Here is a 15226-nt window from a genome sequence, read left to right on the forward strand (position 1 = left end):
ACATCAAAAAAAAAAAGATGACACCAGAGGTGATATTTTTGAGAATCAATCCAGTCACCATGTAAATACAAATGATTCCCAGGTAGGAAAACCATCAAGCCACCACAGATTGACACCTTGGGCTGTCAACAAAAAGAAATGGGACACAAAGGAGGACAAAGGTAAGTCCATGAGGCATGCATTGTACATACTGCAGTATGCCAAAAGGCATCTGTCAGGCTGAAGCAACATCGAACAGTGAAAAATCCATAGCTTTAGCCGTTATCGAGTTACGCTTATCAGATAGGCAGGCAGACAGACTTGATTAGCTTTCTCTTTCATTATTTATTAAATAAAATGCGTACTAAATTGCAACCGTGGAGGATGGGAATTGACTGATGCTGGTCTGGGCAGAGACTGGGGTTACCCTAAATAGCTATATGGACACATTGTTAGTACAAGCTAGCTATTACAGAATGTAATATAATGCGTACTAGTTAAGTGGATAAATTGTGTTTCATAATTACAAGTGTAATATTTTTTTATAATTACAGTAACATTATGATCACTTTACAACTACAATGCTATGTTAACTTTATTTTGATACATACTGTAACTTTTTCACTATCTGGCTTTTAGGGTTGATAGTTCCTATGTAACTGTGTTTGGTAATAATTATAGCAATGTCCAATCTTGGTTGATGATGTAATGGTACAGTTATAACATAGTCTTCAACTTTAGCATATGGTTGTAGTATGAGATCAGCTGAATAAAAACCAGTTGTTTTTGTAATATTCTAGTTTGCTATAAAACTTGTTCAGATAAACTGGGTATAAAATATGCATGCTAAGTAAAATTTAACTTGTTTTAATAACTTTGGTATGCTCCAGTAAGTTCTATACACCATTGGATTCACCTGTTCATAGAATGTAAGAAAATGTTTGTTTCGTGTTTGTACAGTGAAAGGCACTTGAGTTGTAGGAGCTTATTTACAATGTGGTAAAATTAACGTTTACCACTGATATTTCTTTGTTGGATTTGTCGTCTTCACTGTCCACATGGAGGAGTACAGGGAAAGCACTATGCCTGGATGGATTTGCCGGTTTATGGTGAACGGATTCAGCCAAGTCCCATCTTTGTAGCTGTTTCAGCCATGAGTTATCATTGAATAATTAAGTGCCTGTTACTTTGTGCCATATTGTTACTATGTAAATTGATCTATTGCTATTCCAACTATCTTGCTTTATACCTCCAAGACTGCTCATCATATAAAAGGCTATAACCCACCAACTCCTTTGTTACTATAGATAGAAGCAATTTGAGAAATGAGTAAAACAACTGGGTTCAGCTGGTCACTTATAATGATAAGATACAAGAGACTTTTTGTATAATCCTGCAATATGATAGTACTGTATATTGGTCAGAAATATCCAACCCCACTATACTTTCATGGTGGAATATTGGCAGTATTGGTTATGTAGGTATAATCAAGCCAAAAACACCTTAAGTGCAGCTTGAAATACTTCCAAAACGTTGATATGAAATTTATATTTAGGTACATATGAATGACAACAACAGAACAAAGTTAAAGTTACGGGATTTGGGAATATAGACCCATGTCCTATCTTGGTCATTGATGTAATGGTACTGTTAGTTCAGCTTCAGATTTAGCATCTGATTATATCATGGCAAGACACATTGACCTTAGTTGCATAATTGATTTCCAACATCATTAACCTTTGAATAGGTCCATATCTCTTTAAAATAACACAGCTTTCAATATTATACTTTGTGTGGAAGAATTAAAGTGCTGAAGTGTAGTATTTTCCATAAAGTACTATATGACAGTACAGTTATGTGATTTTGTGGAGGGTGTAGTATCAGTTTTTTCTACAAATAGAAATAGATTATACAAACTCTTACTGATAGTCTGATCACCCAAAATAAAGTGATTTGAGTATTTTAGATGAATGCTTTAAACAGACAATTGGAAAGTGTGTGGAATATATCCCTTAAACTCCGTGTATTCACAGGCTTTAGCCATCTCACTGGTCCCTAGTGGGATAGCAGTTAATAATAAAACTTGTGTGTAAACAGATTAGGGATGTTTTGAGTGGCACTGCTTCAAGTATTAGTCTGTGATGTATGTGTAAACTTGAATGATCAGTTTTGATTACAGGTGTTAATAGTCAGATGTATACAGTCACCATATTGAGTACTCCGGCTGGTACACCAGTTAGTGGATCTATTAACACATTTGACTATCCTATATTGAGTAATGTCACTCTAACATGTAAGGTGACTAATGGAGAAGCATTTGCTAGAACTACAGCATATCGGTGGGGCACTACAGGATGTTATACTAACATTGCTCATAATAGTGGTAATCCAACATGTTTTCCTACTGGTCAGACAACACAAAATGTAACTGGTAATAATCTACTGGCAAATGATGCTGGTACCATCACTTGTACTGCAACCATTGGTGGTGAATATTATATCAGTGATGAATTCACACTTCTTATATCAGGTGTGTATGTAACATGTTTGTAGTGTACCTTTATACAGGAGTACACAAATTCCTTGTTGTAGACTATGTTTGTAAGATGTCCTAATTTGCATTAATGATCAGGTGATACTATAGGCAATTGCCTTTCTGTACCTGTTTAATAAATAAATTGGTATCATTTGTTAGGTGTATCAGTGACCACTTCTGGACCTACTCATAGCAATCCAGCAACTGATTTAGTTAGTGTTAATCAACTTAATGACTACTCATACCTTACTGAAGATCTGTTTGCACTTGATACTAATGGTGTGTTGTTGCGTTGTGCTAGTGGACTGGGACCTACTGGTGGTCAGAGTAATCTAGGTTTGGGAGGATGGTTCTATGATGGCGTTCAAATAGGCTCTGGAGACACTTGTGATACTGATTTCCAAAATCGTGGTGCAAATGCTAGGAACTTCCCAGGAATAATCAACCTCTATCCGTGTGGACCATTACCACTTGATGAAGAAGGTGTTTACTCATGTATGATAATGAACAGTTCAATGATGGTACAGACCACAAGGGTGGGTTTGTACCTTAGTGGAAGAAGTGAGTCACTTGATATGTACCCCATCACCTCATTGTTAATCATCTTTCATCTCTCTACACAGCTGCTCCAATGATAGACCCTCCATCATCATCTACTGTAATAGTTGCTGTTGGTGATTCCCTAACATTGTCCTGTACCTCACAAGGTTCTCCCCCAGACACATTCACATGGAAGAAGGATAGTGGTCCAATAGTACAGTCCACTAGTATCACTTCAGTGACTTATACTAATACTAGTGCAGTGTTCCGTAGTTACTATAGTATTAATAGTGTTGTTACAAGTGATAGAGGAACATACACATGTACTGTGACTAATCCTATTGGAAGTGATAGTGAGACCATCACTGTCATAGTTACTGGTGAGTGATGTAGGTTTACTGTTCTCTTACCATCCTTAATTTCCAGATGCTGTGATGAAGCAGTAAACACACTTTAGCATAATATACATCTCAATCTGGTATTTGTGTAAGTATTAGGCCTGCGTCAAATATGTTAGCATAATAAAAAGCATGGTAATGTGCTATGCTAGCATAATGCTGGTATATTAGGTGGAAAATTCAAACTATGGAGCTTGCTTGCATGAAAATAGATGGATACTCCCTAATAAAGTAGTCAGTGGAAACTGCAAAGAGCATTGTACGTAGTCCTTAGATCAATACTCTCTAATAGAACAGTCACTTTGTAGTGAAATACTCTAATAGAGCATTCAGTGCTTAAACGGTTCCAAGATCACTAAAAATTGTTGCTATCCTAGGAGCATAATACAAGCATAATGGAAAGACCTGAAGAGCATAATTGAAGAAAACTTTGGGAAACTTCTGAACAAATTTGAACTTTTTGATCATATTTGCCTTAAGCCTAGTATGTATGCAATGGTCTCTTACCATACTCTGTATGTAGTTCCTAAACAATCTGTAATGCTGGTAGTTCAACAGCTAATAACATGTGAATGAATCAATATTAATGTGGATTTTGACCACGGTATACTGCATGATTTAACATACATAGATGCTAATTGCAGCTGTTTATTTAGGTATGCATGCCTTGGAGCCTTTTAAAATGACACAAAAATAATAATGTTGCTTACATACACCCTACTAGTACTGTTACGGAATTATGTAGCAATGCTGTTACAATCAGAACCATTCAAACAATGATTATTTGTTACTCTTTAAAATGTGAGAATAGCATGAAGAGTTAATACAGTGAGCATGTACAACTCTGAGAGCTATAGGCTCTGGTCTATTATGCTCAACCAATTATTCTTTGAACAGTGCTCAAAAAATCAGGCGTACGTTGAGCAATATTGTGCTTTCAAAATAAAGATAATGATATCCAAAACAGCCACGTTGTAAAAAAAGAGTGTGGCCCCCAAAAACCATGGTGAAGTGATGTGAAATCCAAGTTGGTGGCCAAGAAATGACTGTGATGATAGGTAAATGGCAATAACAACAATTCAGGTGAATTTGTACTGTCTCCTCCAAGTTTCACTAGGAACTCAGTAATAAATTTATCTGAATTGTTGTTATTAAAATTTTTGCCATTTACGTCACAGTCATTTTTTGACTGCCAACTTGGATATCACATCTTTTTCACCATGGTTTTAGTGGGGGGGGACTTTTTTTTACAGGAAATTACAGCTTAGCTGTTTTGGATTAGAGATCACTTCTTTTTGTATTTGATACTCCAAAGTAGGCCATAGGCCAGCTTTGTGGCTTCTTTTTACCGGTCTTTTCTTTACTACAGGAAGGAGAAAGAAAATCTACAACAGTTGTGTATTTGAACATTTTTTTATAATTATACAAATTTATATATAAATGAACAGGCATACAGTATGTAACTTGTTACAATTTCGGACCATTATTCCTCATTAAAAATTACTATGTAACTGGTTATAGTATTATATGGTTACTTTAATATTAATATACTTTGTAATTTAGTTGTAAAAGTAACTGAACTCTCTATAGGTGGCTTGTTTGTAGCCGAAGTCCCCACCAGGGTACTAGCTTGTAGCTGAACACTCTACAAGGTGGCTTGTTTGTAGCTTAACTCTCTACTAGGTGATTTTGTTTGTAGCTAAACTGTCTACAGATAAGGTCACATAAACTTAATTATTAGTTTTTCATCCCCACCTGCATCACCATTTTTCTTACCTCATCAAGGATTTTTTGTATGCTAATTCAGCTATCTAGTTAGTAAAAAGTAAAATAAAAATCCGCCCTCCCGCACTGCTATTTTGAGTTAAGTTAGTTAAGTTTATATGGTCTAACTTTTTTATAGATAATCAATCTACAGGGTGGCTTGTTGTAGCTGAACTCTCTCCTGAGGAGCTGAACTCTCCACAGGGTGATTTGTTTGTCGCTGAACTCTCTACTGGATGATTGGTTTGTAGCTGAACTCTCCACAGGTTGTAGCAGAGCTCTTTACATTGAGACTTTTTTGTAGCTAAACTTCTACTGATTGACTTTGATTGTAGCTGAACTCCTAACTGGGTGACTTATTTGTTACAGTGTGACGTATTTGTTACAGGGTGACTTGTTTGTAGCTTAACTCCCTACAGGGTGACTTGTTTGTAGCTAAATTCTATAGTGGGTAACTTTGGCAGCTGAACACTCTGCAGGATGGCTTGTTTGTGCTGAACTCTCCACAAGATAATTTGTTTGTAGCCGAAATTTCCACAGGGTGACCTGTTTGTAACTGAATTCTACAGGTGACTTCTTTCTAGTCGGTCTCTTTAAAGGGCGGCTTGTTTGTAGTTGAACTCTCCACAGGGTAATTTGTTTGGAACTGAGGGTGACTATATTTGTAGCTGCATGAACTCTCTACCGGATGACTTGTTTTTAGCTGAACTTTCCACAGGTGATTTGTTTGTAGCTGAACTGCCTACAGGGTGACTTGTTTGTAGCTAAATTCTATACCAGGTGACTTTGGTGGCTGAGCACTCTACAGGATGGCTTGTTTGTTCTGAACTCTCCACAGGGTAAGGTATTAGTAGCCGAACTCTCTTTAGGGTGACCTGTTTGTAGCTGAACTCTATGGGTGACTTCTCACTAGCTGATCTCTCTAAAGGGCAGCTTGTTTGTAACTGAACTCTCCACGGGGTAATTTGTTTGGAACCAAGGGTGACTATATTTGTAGCTGCATGAACTCTCTACTGGATGATTTGTTTTTAACTGAACCTTCCACAGGTGATTATTAGTAGCTGAACTCTCTACTGCGTGATGTGTTGCGTAATTGAACTATCTACACTGTGACATGTTACATAGCTGAATGCTCTAATAGTTTAACTAACAATGCTGAATGCTCTAATAGAGTGATTTGGGGGTGACTGCATTATTGGAGTATCTCTATCTTGCACGTGCTATGTGTAGCTGTAGTTTGTATCATAACTCAGTGACTTTTACTCTGATTCTTCTATATTTCTGCAAGGACTTTCTGTGATGATTATTCCATCTGCATACTGGTATTTAACTAAATATTCTCAATGGTTTGCATGGTAGGAATGAAAACTAATAGTTTTTTATTAATGAAACTTGATTGCATAATTGTGACACAGTTTGCGTCTTCATGTTGAGTCCTTTCAAACTACAGAAAGGCACTCCTACGGTGGTTACTCCATCTACATAGAAATTTTCAGCTCATTGCTTGAAGGGGTTTATGCTGTGGGAATGGCAGAAGTTCAATCTTGTTTTTATGTGAATAATTGATCATAACTCCTTGTTTGTTCATCAGATTCCCACCAAACTTGGTACTGAGATTCACTTTAATGAGTCCTTTAAGTGAGCTAAATTCAGCATGATTGGAGTGCGCATTTGTATTTTATAGCAGATTTTGCAAAGTATGCAAAAAGTAGTAGAAACAAAAACAAAGACCACCCCCAAAAAATTTTGGCCACTGGTATTTCGGAAATGGCTTGGGTGATTGTCTTCAAATTTGGCATGTAGACAACCCACCATGGCAGGCACTTCTGTGGCAATTTAGTTCCAATTGGATAAGAGATATGTTTTCTTTTCTTCCTATAAATATACCTGACTTAACATAATTTTATTATTTTTGGTATATGTGTGTGTTTGTTTATTTTGTTTTGTATCCATCTTTGCCATGCCTACTTTGACTTACTTTGGTCTTTGTGGTTGCATGTGACCAAGGAATCGTACGTATTTTTTTAACACTTCATTTCCTTTGATGATTTCAAAAGAAAAAAGGTGTGGCACACCAGCTTCTTGGGCCACACAACACACTACTCTGTGTCTTGATGCTCAAAAGGTGACCTTGTTATTAAAGTGTCAGAACTTAGACTCTATTTAGGCTGTTTTGGATGGGTAATAAATCTCATATATTCCACCTTGTTTTCTAATATACTCCACGCCTTCAGGCACAATATAACACATGCTCAAAATCTAGGTTTATCTAATCGCTATGCATTGTTCATGTGCAGTGATTTAACGAGCACTATTATTTTGTCACGTGATGATGCATAGTTGCCATAGGGCTAGTATTATTGCAAGAAAACTAGCCGCTGTTGCCGAGCCTACAGCAGAATCAGCCATGGATGAGGTAAGTAATCTGAATGTAATGTGAAATAGAGTCTAAAGCAGTTATAAGGGCACTATGTGGAGTCTATGAAATTTATAAACCCTCAGGCCCTTAGTAGCGCCCTCACTTTGCTCGTGTGCTACAGCTTGGGCCTTCAGGTTTATAAGTTTCATATACTCCACATTGTGCCCATATAACTATTATATATTTCCTGGCTTTTGTATAGGTGACTGCTCTATTAGAGTATATTGATATTATTTCTGTACTAGTAAATAAACGGTTAATTTAATAACATACTTAAATTAATATGAAATGCCGCAATAGTAAAATATGTGTTCATTGTTTGCTTTCTTTTTGGAACTTGCATGGCATATGTGACCTAATTTTAGAAAACCATCGATATCCACGCATCTTTCAAAATTCATTTTATTCGTTCTTTGTTGTCTACAGGGACAGAGGAATGGACTGACGAAGTTTCAGTTTCATGAGTTGAGCAGTGTTGGAAATATAGCATTAGACAGCTGGACAAGCAAATAATTTGATATGTACAGAAGCCATCAAGAAAAGAATCTACAGGCGCTTACATAAACCATCATAACTTACTGATACAACGGTATAAACCATCATAACGTACTGATACAACGGTATACGGAATTGAATCTTGGCTCATTGTGTTTGCCATGAATTTGTTCATCCACCAAGGTATAGTTTTTCCCAAGTTATGCTTCTGTGTTTGAGAAGGAAGGCAAATTCACTGAAGAATGATCGTCAGTAAATTCTTTCATCACTGCAACGTAAACAAATTCTGTAACTTAGAAATCCTTTCATGCATGGAGTTGAAACAAGGATGTTTCTATTCCCTATGCACAGGCGAACACGATGATGCCCAGGACTTATCCATTGGAGTGTACATTGACCCACCAATAAAACAATAAATACTTACGTAATTTTTTTCCTGGAGTTTGCATTTGTTTCTCATTGCTTTTAATGTGTTTTATTACAAAAGTACTATTGTGCATAGGTCAACAGTTTTCCAAAATTCGGTCACATATTTTGATTGAAGTTTTGAAGATAGTTCATAATTATGTTGGCGTAACGATTGATGCTTTTGGTTACCTATTATGCTTTAAATTATGCTGGGGCCGCATCACATATTCCAGACTATTGAAACCCGATTATTTTGTTTGTCTATGTAGTTGTAGAAATATCCACATGCAAGGCTTCCGTACATGCAATCAGTTCATGTGTTTCTTTGTCATTTTTATCAGTACCTAATTTTACAAGTATAAGAAAAAAATTGGAATTTTAACTGCGATTAGGGATCACAGAAAACAGGTAGGGAAACAAAGGAGGTCACCTATACCTGCATATATATGGTGGACCTTTAATCCCTAATTCAGTCATACCCATGGGATTAAATGTTCACTAGTATATCTGCAGGTGTTGGCGACCTCCCTTGTTTCCTGACTTTTTCTATGATCCCTAATCAAAATTAAACTTCTTAATTTTTCCTTGTACTTGTTTGTTTACTTGTAACACTATTAAGTGAGTGGAGTGAATGGGTGAGACTAAATTTCATGTTTCGACTATTTTTAAAGAATTCTATATCCAACTGCCAGTAAGCGTTTTCTTGTTTTTAATGCTACATTTGATGTTAGATGGACTAATATTATTCCATAAAGGTGATTTTCATCACATAAGAAGTTTTTTTAAAAGGCGGTATTTTTGGCAGCGCACATCATTTCGGGGAATCCCTACTTAAACAGTACTACCGTACTGTTTAATTATGAGTGCACTTTAGCCATATTTGTTGGACCTACTTGACATAACGAGGTGGTCGTATTAAGGGCGGTCTTATTATACAGGTGGTCTTATTACAGTGGTGGTCTTTGTTAAGAAGTACCTGTTAATATGAAATTTTGACCAATTTTATTTTTCAGTTTTCCGTTTCAGTTTTCAATTTCAATTTCCTATCTGACAGAGCTGGCAGCTAATCAACCAACTACACTATTTGCCTCAAAATACGTGTTTACACTATGGTGTACAGTGGCCCACCTGGTTAATTTAATCTCCTAGCAACAGAACATTGCTATTTTGTCAACAAGAGTAACAATGGAGGTGAGAACCACGGCCTACATCCAACCTTCCCTGACCTGACAAATGTCAGACCAAATTAACAAGGAAATGGATGGCAATTTTGCTAATTGGTCAGTAAATGCGTGAAAGCTGATTGCTATAATCATCCCTGGGCCTATTCCCTGCTTGCGTTACTGCCCTGCTTGACCCAGTTCCTTTCTTGGCATACTGCCCTGTTTAGCGTATTCCTGTGCTTACTTAACTTATTGCCTGGCTTACCATCCTGCTCTGCCTATTGCTGTGCTGGAATTACTTCCTTGCTTGGCTTACTGCCTGCTCGGCCTATTCCCTGCTTGACTTACTACCCTACCTGGCCTATTGCTGTGCCTACAGTAGAGCTTACTGCCCTTCTTGGCCTGTAGCTATGCCTACAGTACTTGACTTATTGCCTGGCTTACCACCTTTCCTGGCCTATTGCTGCATGTGCTAAGATGACTGCCTTGTGTGACTCACTACCTTGCTGCCCTGCTTTTGGCTTACTGCTTTGTCTGTTAACCTTATTTACAGTAATAAATTGTTTATTAAGCCCAACATTTTTCAACTGGTAGGGTAGTGAGCTGGAGGCTAACAAAATGCTTTCCATCTGAGTGGCTTCCATGGCCAAATCCAAACCATGTGTATTATGTGAATATTAATTTACCCCCACGATCAGTTTTTGGCTTTAACATTAATTCTGTAATTGGCTGGCCAGTTGTAGCCCAGGCTACATTCAGATGTAGCCTGGGAAAATTGCCAACCAGGCTACATTGCAAATGTGACTACATCAATGGCTATCATATTTATAGCTAGCATGCAGTCGGTTATGATTAGAAATTTTCACCAGCCCTAGTCACACTTATCACACTGAAGGAATCTTATATTGCTGTGGTCACTGGTCAGCTATGTTGTGGTTAGCATGGCTTCCCACAGGCAATGCGGCACCATAAATATTATTGTGGCACCAACAAAAATAATCATAAACCATAAGACTCAGAATATGATAGCTTGTGTAGAATGAAGGTAAAATTGGAAGTAAATATCATGCCGTTAACAGACTGAAGTAGAAACAGACTCCTTGTAGACAACTTCACATCTAGTAGTTTACTGAGGATTGATTAAGCAATCTGCCCATGTACTCCATAATCAAGGAAAGAAATACCATCTAGGAGCAAGACCTTGTGCATAAGTTAAGTTTCCTGACTTAATACAACAGATTTGATTATCAAAAAGCTATGACTACAATATATATGTAAGCAAGCAAATCTAAGTCTTCATAACATGACTTTTATGACTTTGCTTATAGAATGGTGTCTAGTCTCATGTTTATAGCCAGACCACTATTTTAGCGCAAGGGCTGATCAGTTAGAGATTATTAGTGCTCATGCTGAAAATCAGTATAGTTGCTAATAATCTCTTAATAAATAAGTTCCTGTGCTGAAATAGTGGTCTGGCTATGGCATCTGAGCAAGAAAACATGGCCTGGTTTAGGTTGTTTCAGCTTGAAAATGAAGTGGAAAATAGATCATGGACACGAGGAAGGACTGAGTAAGCATTGTTATATAGTTTTTATTGTGATTTAGTCGATACATTTGCTGTACATCAACTAAAAGAATTATGAAGATAAACAAAATTGCAAATTTCAGGTTTGTCTTAAATAATTTGAAATACACTTACTGTTTCCTTTCCACTTGATACTTGCTAGTGGACCTATACTCATTACAAAAAACCATCAGTGGGTTTTTTTTGCTGAACAGTGCTGATGAAGTTGGTTTTTATGTAGATGTGAGTTCTGTTAAGATTTTCTATTATGAACCCACTATTGTGGTTGCTCTTCTGTAATGCAAAAGACTGTTACTGGATATCAAATGGTATGGTCGTACCGTTTAAGTAGGGATCCTGGTGAAATTTTCGTGCGCCGCCCAAAATTCCGCCTTTAAAAGGAATCCTAGAGATATCTTATGAGACGAAAATCACCTTTACGGAATAGTACTAGTCGATATAATGCATAAAATAAAACAAAACACTTACCAGATATAGATTTTTTTTTAAATTGCCAAAAGTTGTATTTTAGACTGACTGACTGCTGACTGATCATGGTCAAGCCTAGAGGCCAAACGAAGCAGTGCACGGCCACCATTTTGCACCACAATAACAAACTCATCAGTGGGATGTGTCTTTTGGGGTTCCAACGAGTGTGTGCTCTCTGCACCTTGTCTTTTCTTTCATCTTCAGTCGGGCTGCTTGTCTTCTTCATCCAACGAAACCATATCGAGGCGTTAATTTTCCATATCAACACTTTCTCTAAGAAGCATGATAGATGCCAAGTGATTGTTTAAGGCGCTTAGACTATGCGCTACTGTACAGAGGTACCGGTACTAGATAGCTTTCACGATAGGTCACAAGATCACGCCCATTCTTTATTCTACGCATTATCGATCTATCGATTGAGACACACCCCTTAACACTAGCTGTATTTCAGTGACCACACACCTTCAAGTTGGAAGGCTGACTCAAGATACTCTAATGTAATCAAAAACAGCCAAGCTGTAAAAAAAAGGTGCAGCCCCTAAAAAGGCCAAGGTGAAAAAAGATGTGAAATCCAAGGTGGCGGCCAAGAAATGGCTGTGATGGTAGGTTAATGGTAAAAATTTAAATAACGACAATTCAGGTGAATTTTGTGCCAAGACCAAGCGGCACCAAATTCACCTGAATTGTTGTTATTAAAATTTTTACCATTAACCTACCATCACAGCCATTTCTTGGCCGCCACCTTGGATTTCACATCTTTTTTCACCATAGCCTTTTCAAGGGCCTCACTCCTTTTTTTACAGCTTGGCTGTTTTTGATTAGATATCACTTCTTTTTGTATTTGTATACCCCAAAGCTGGCCATAGGCTGGCTTTGGGTTTTTTTAACCTATCCTATTTCTTTACCACAGGAAGAATAAAAAGAGAGCAGATTTTTAATACTTCAACTGTTTTTGATTTTATCAGTAATTATATAAATATATTTATTACATGTCTATTATTCCCTACTGGACAACTTGTTCGCAGCTGACCTTTCTACTAAGGGACTTGAAATGTAGCTAAACTCTCTACAGGTTGATTTGTTTGTAGCTGCACTCTCTACAGGGTGATTTGTTTGTAGAAGAACTCTCTACAGGATAGTTTCTTTGTCGCTGAACTCTCTACAAGGTGACTTGTTTCTAGCTGGCTCTCTACAAGATGACTTCCTCTAGCTTATTTCTCTACAAGGTGACTTGTATCTAGCTGAACTATCTACAGGATGATCTGTTTGTAACTGAAATCTCTACAGGGTGACTTATTTCTAGCTGATCTCTCTATAGGGTAACTTATTTCTAGCTGAACTCTCTACAGAGTGGGTTCTTTGTAGCTGAACTCTCTACAAGATCACTTCTTCTAGCTATAGGGTGACCTGATCTCTCTGTAGGGTGACTTTTATCTAGCTGAACACTCTACAGGGTGATTTGTTTGTAGCTGAACTCTCTACAGGATGGTTTCTTTGTAGCTGAACTCTCTACAAGGTGACTTGCTTCTAGCTGATCTCTCTACAGGGTGACTTGTATAGCTGAACTCTCTACAGGGTGATCTGTTCATAGCTGAACTCTCTGGGTGATTTGTTTGTAGCTGAACTCTCTACAGGATGGTTTCTTTGTAGCTGGTCTCTACAAGGTGACTTGTTTCTAGCTGATCTCTCTACAAGGTGACTTCTCCTACTACAGGGTGACTTGTATCTATAGTTGAACTATCTACAGGATGATGATCTGTTTGTAGCTGACATCTCTACAGGGTGATGTGTTTGTAGCTGAATTCTCTACAGGATGACTTGTTTCTACATATAGCTGATCTCTGTATAGGGTAACTAGTTTCTAGTTGAACTCTATACAGAGTGGGTTCTTTGTTGCTGAACTCTCTACAAGGTGACTTCGTCTAGCTGACCTCTCTATAGGGTAACCTGATGTCTCTGCAGGCTGATTGTTATCTTGCTGAACACTCTACAGGGTGATTTGTCTGTATCAAAACTATTTATAGGGTGATTTTTTTTATACCTGAACTTTCTACAGGGTGATTTGTTTGTAGCTGAACTCTCTACAGGGTGATCTGATCTCTCTACAGGGGATGATTTGTTTGTAACTGATATCTCTACGGGTAGATTTGTTTGCAAGTGAACTCTCTACAAGGTGATTTGTTTGTAGCTGATTTCTCTACTGGGTAATTTGTTTGTAGCTTAACTCTCTACAAGGTGATTTGTTTGTAGCTGAACTCTCTACAGGGTGATGTATTTCTAGCTGATCTCTCTACAGGGTGATGTTTTTTTGTAGCTGATCTCTCTACAGGGTGATTGTTTGTAGCTGATCTCTCTACAGTGGGTGATTTGTTTGTAGCTGAACTCACTGCAAGGTATTTTGTTTGTAGCTGATCTCTCTACAGGGTACTTTGTTTGTAGCTGAACTCACTGCAAGGTGATTTGTTTGTAGCTGATCTCTCTACAGGGTGATGTGTTTGTAACTGAAGTCTCTACAGGGTGATTTGCTTGTAACTTAATTCCCTATATTGTGTCTAGTGTCTATATAGCTGATCTCTCTACAGGTTGATTTTTTTGTAGCTGAACTCTCTACAGGGTGATTTGTTTGTAGCTGATCTCTCTACAGGGTGATTTGTTTGTAGCTGATCTCTCTACAGGGTGATGTGTTTGTAACTGAAGTCTCTACAGGGTGATTTGCTTGTAACTTAATTCCCTATATTGTGTCTAGTGTCTATATAGCTGATCTCTCTACAGGTTGATTTTTTTGTAGCTGAACTCTCTACAGGGTGATTTGTTTGTAGCTGATCTCTCTACAGGGTGATTTGTTTGTAGCTGAACTCTCTACAGGGTGATTTGTTTGTAGCTGAACTCTCTACAGGGTGATTTGTTTGTAGCTGAACTCTCTACAGGGTGATTTGTTTGCAGCTGAACTCTCTACAGGGCGATTTGTTTGTAGCTGATCTCTCTACAGGGTAATTTGTTTGTAACTGAACTCTCTACAAGGTGATTTGTTTGTAGCTGAACTCTCTACAGGGTGATTTGTTTGTAACTGATCTCTCTACAGGGTGATTTGGTTGTAGCTGATCTCTCTACAGTGGGTGATTTGTTTGTAACTGAAATCTCTACAGGTTGATTTGTTTGTAACTGAAGTCTCTACACGGTGTTTTATTTGTAGCTGATCTCTCTACAGGGTAATTTGTTTGTAGCTGAACTCACTGCAAGGTGATTGGTTTGTAGCTGATCTCTCTACAGGGTGATGTGTTTGTAACTGAACTCTCTACAGGGTGATTTGTTTGTAGCTGAACTCTCTACAGGGTGATTTGTTTGTAACTGATCTCTCTACAGGGTGATTGTTTGTAGCTGATCTCTCTACAGGGTGATTTGGTTGTAGCTGATCTCTCTACAGTGGGTGATTTGTTTGTAACTGAAATCTCTACAGGTTGATTTGTTTGT

The 15226-nt window shown here is 37.7% G+C and overlaps 1 protein-coding gene across 1 annotated transcript in view; it reads left to right on the forward strand.

The window, feature by feature from the left end:
- Positions 1-1945: 1945 nt before the first annotated feature.
- LOC136255273 (uncharacterized) overlaps positions 1946-15226 on the forward strand; it is a 159972-nt gene continuing 146691 nt past the window's right edge. Inside the window, exons 1-4 of the mRNA XM_066047999.1 lie at positions 1946-1973; positions 2159-2509; positions 2675-3076; positions 3139-3435. Of these exons, the coding sequence (XP_065904071.1) occupies positions 1946-1973; positions 2159-2509; positions 2675-3076; positions 3139-3435 (1078 nt within the window). The remainder of the gene's footprint in view (positions 1974-2158; positions 2510-2674; positions 3077-3138; positions 3436-15226) is intronic.

Source organism: Dysidea avara, chromosome 5 (assembly GCF_963678975.1).
Source record: "Dysidea avara chromosome 5, odDysAvar1.4, whole genome shotgun sequence".
Taxonomy (NCBI): domain Eukaryota; kingdom Metazoa; phylum Porifera; class Demospongiae; order Dictyoceratida; family Dysideidae; genus Dysidea; species Dysidea avara.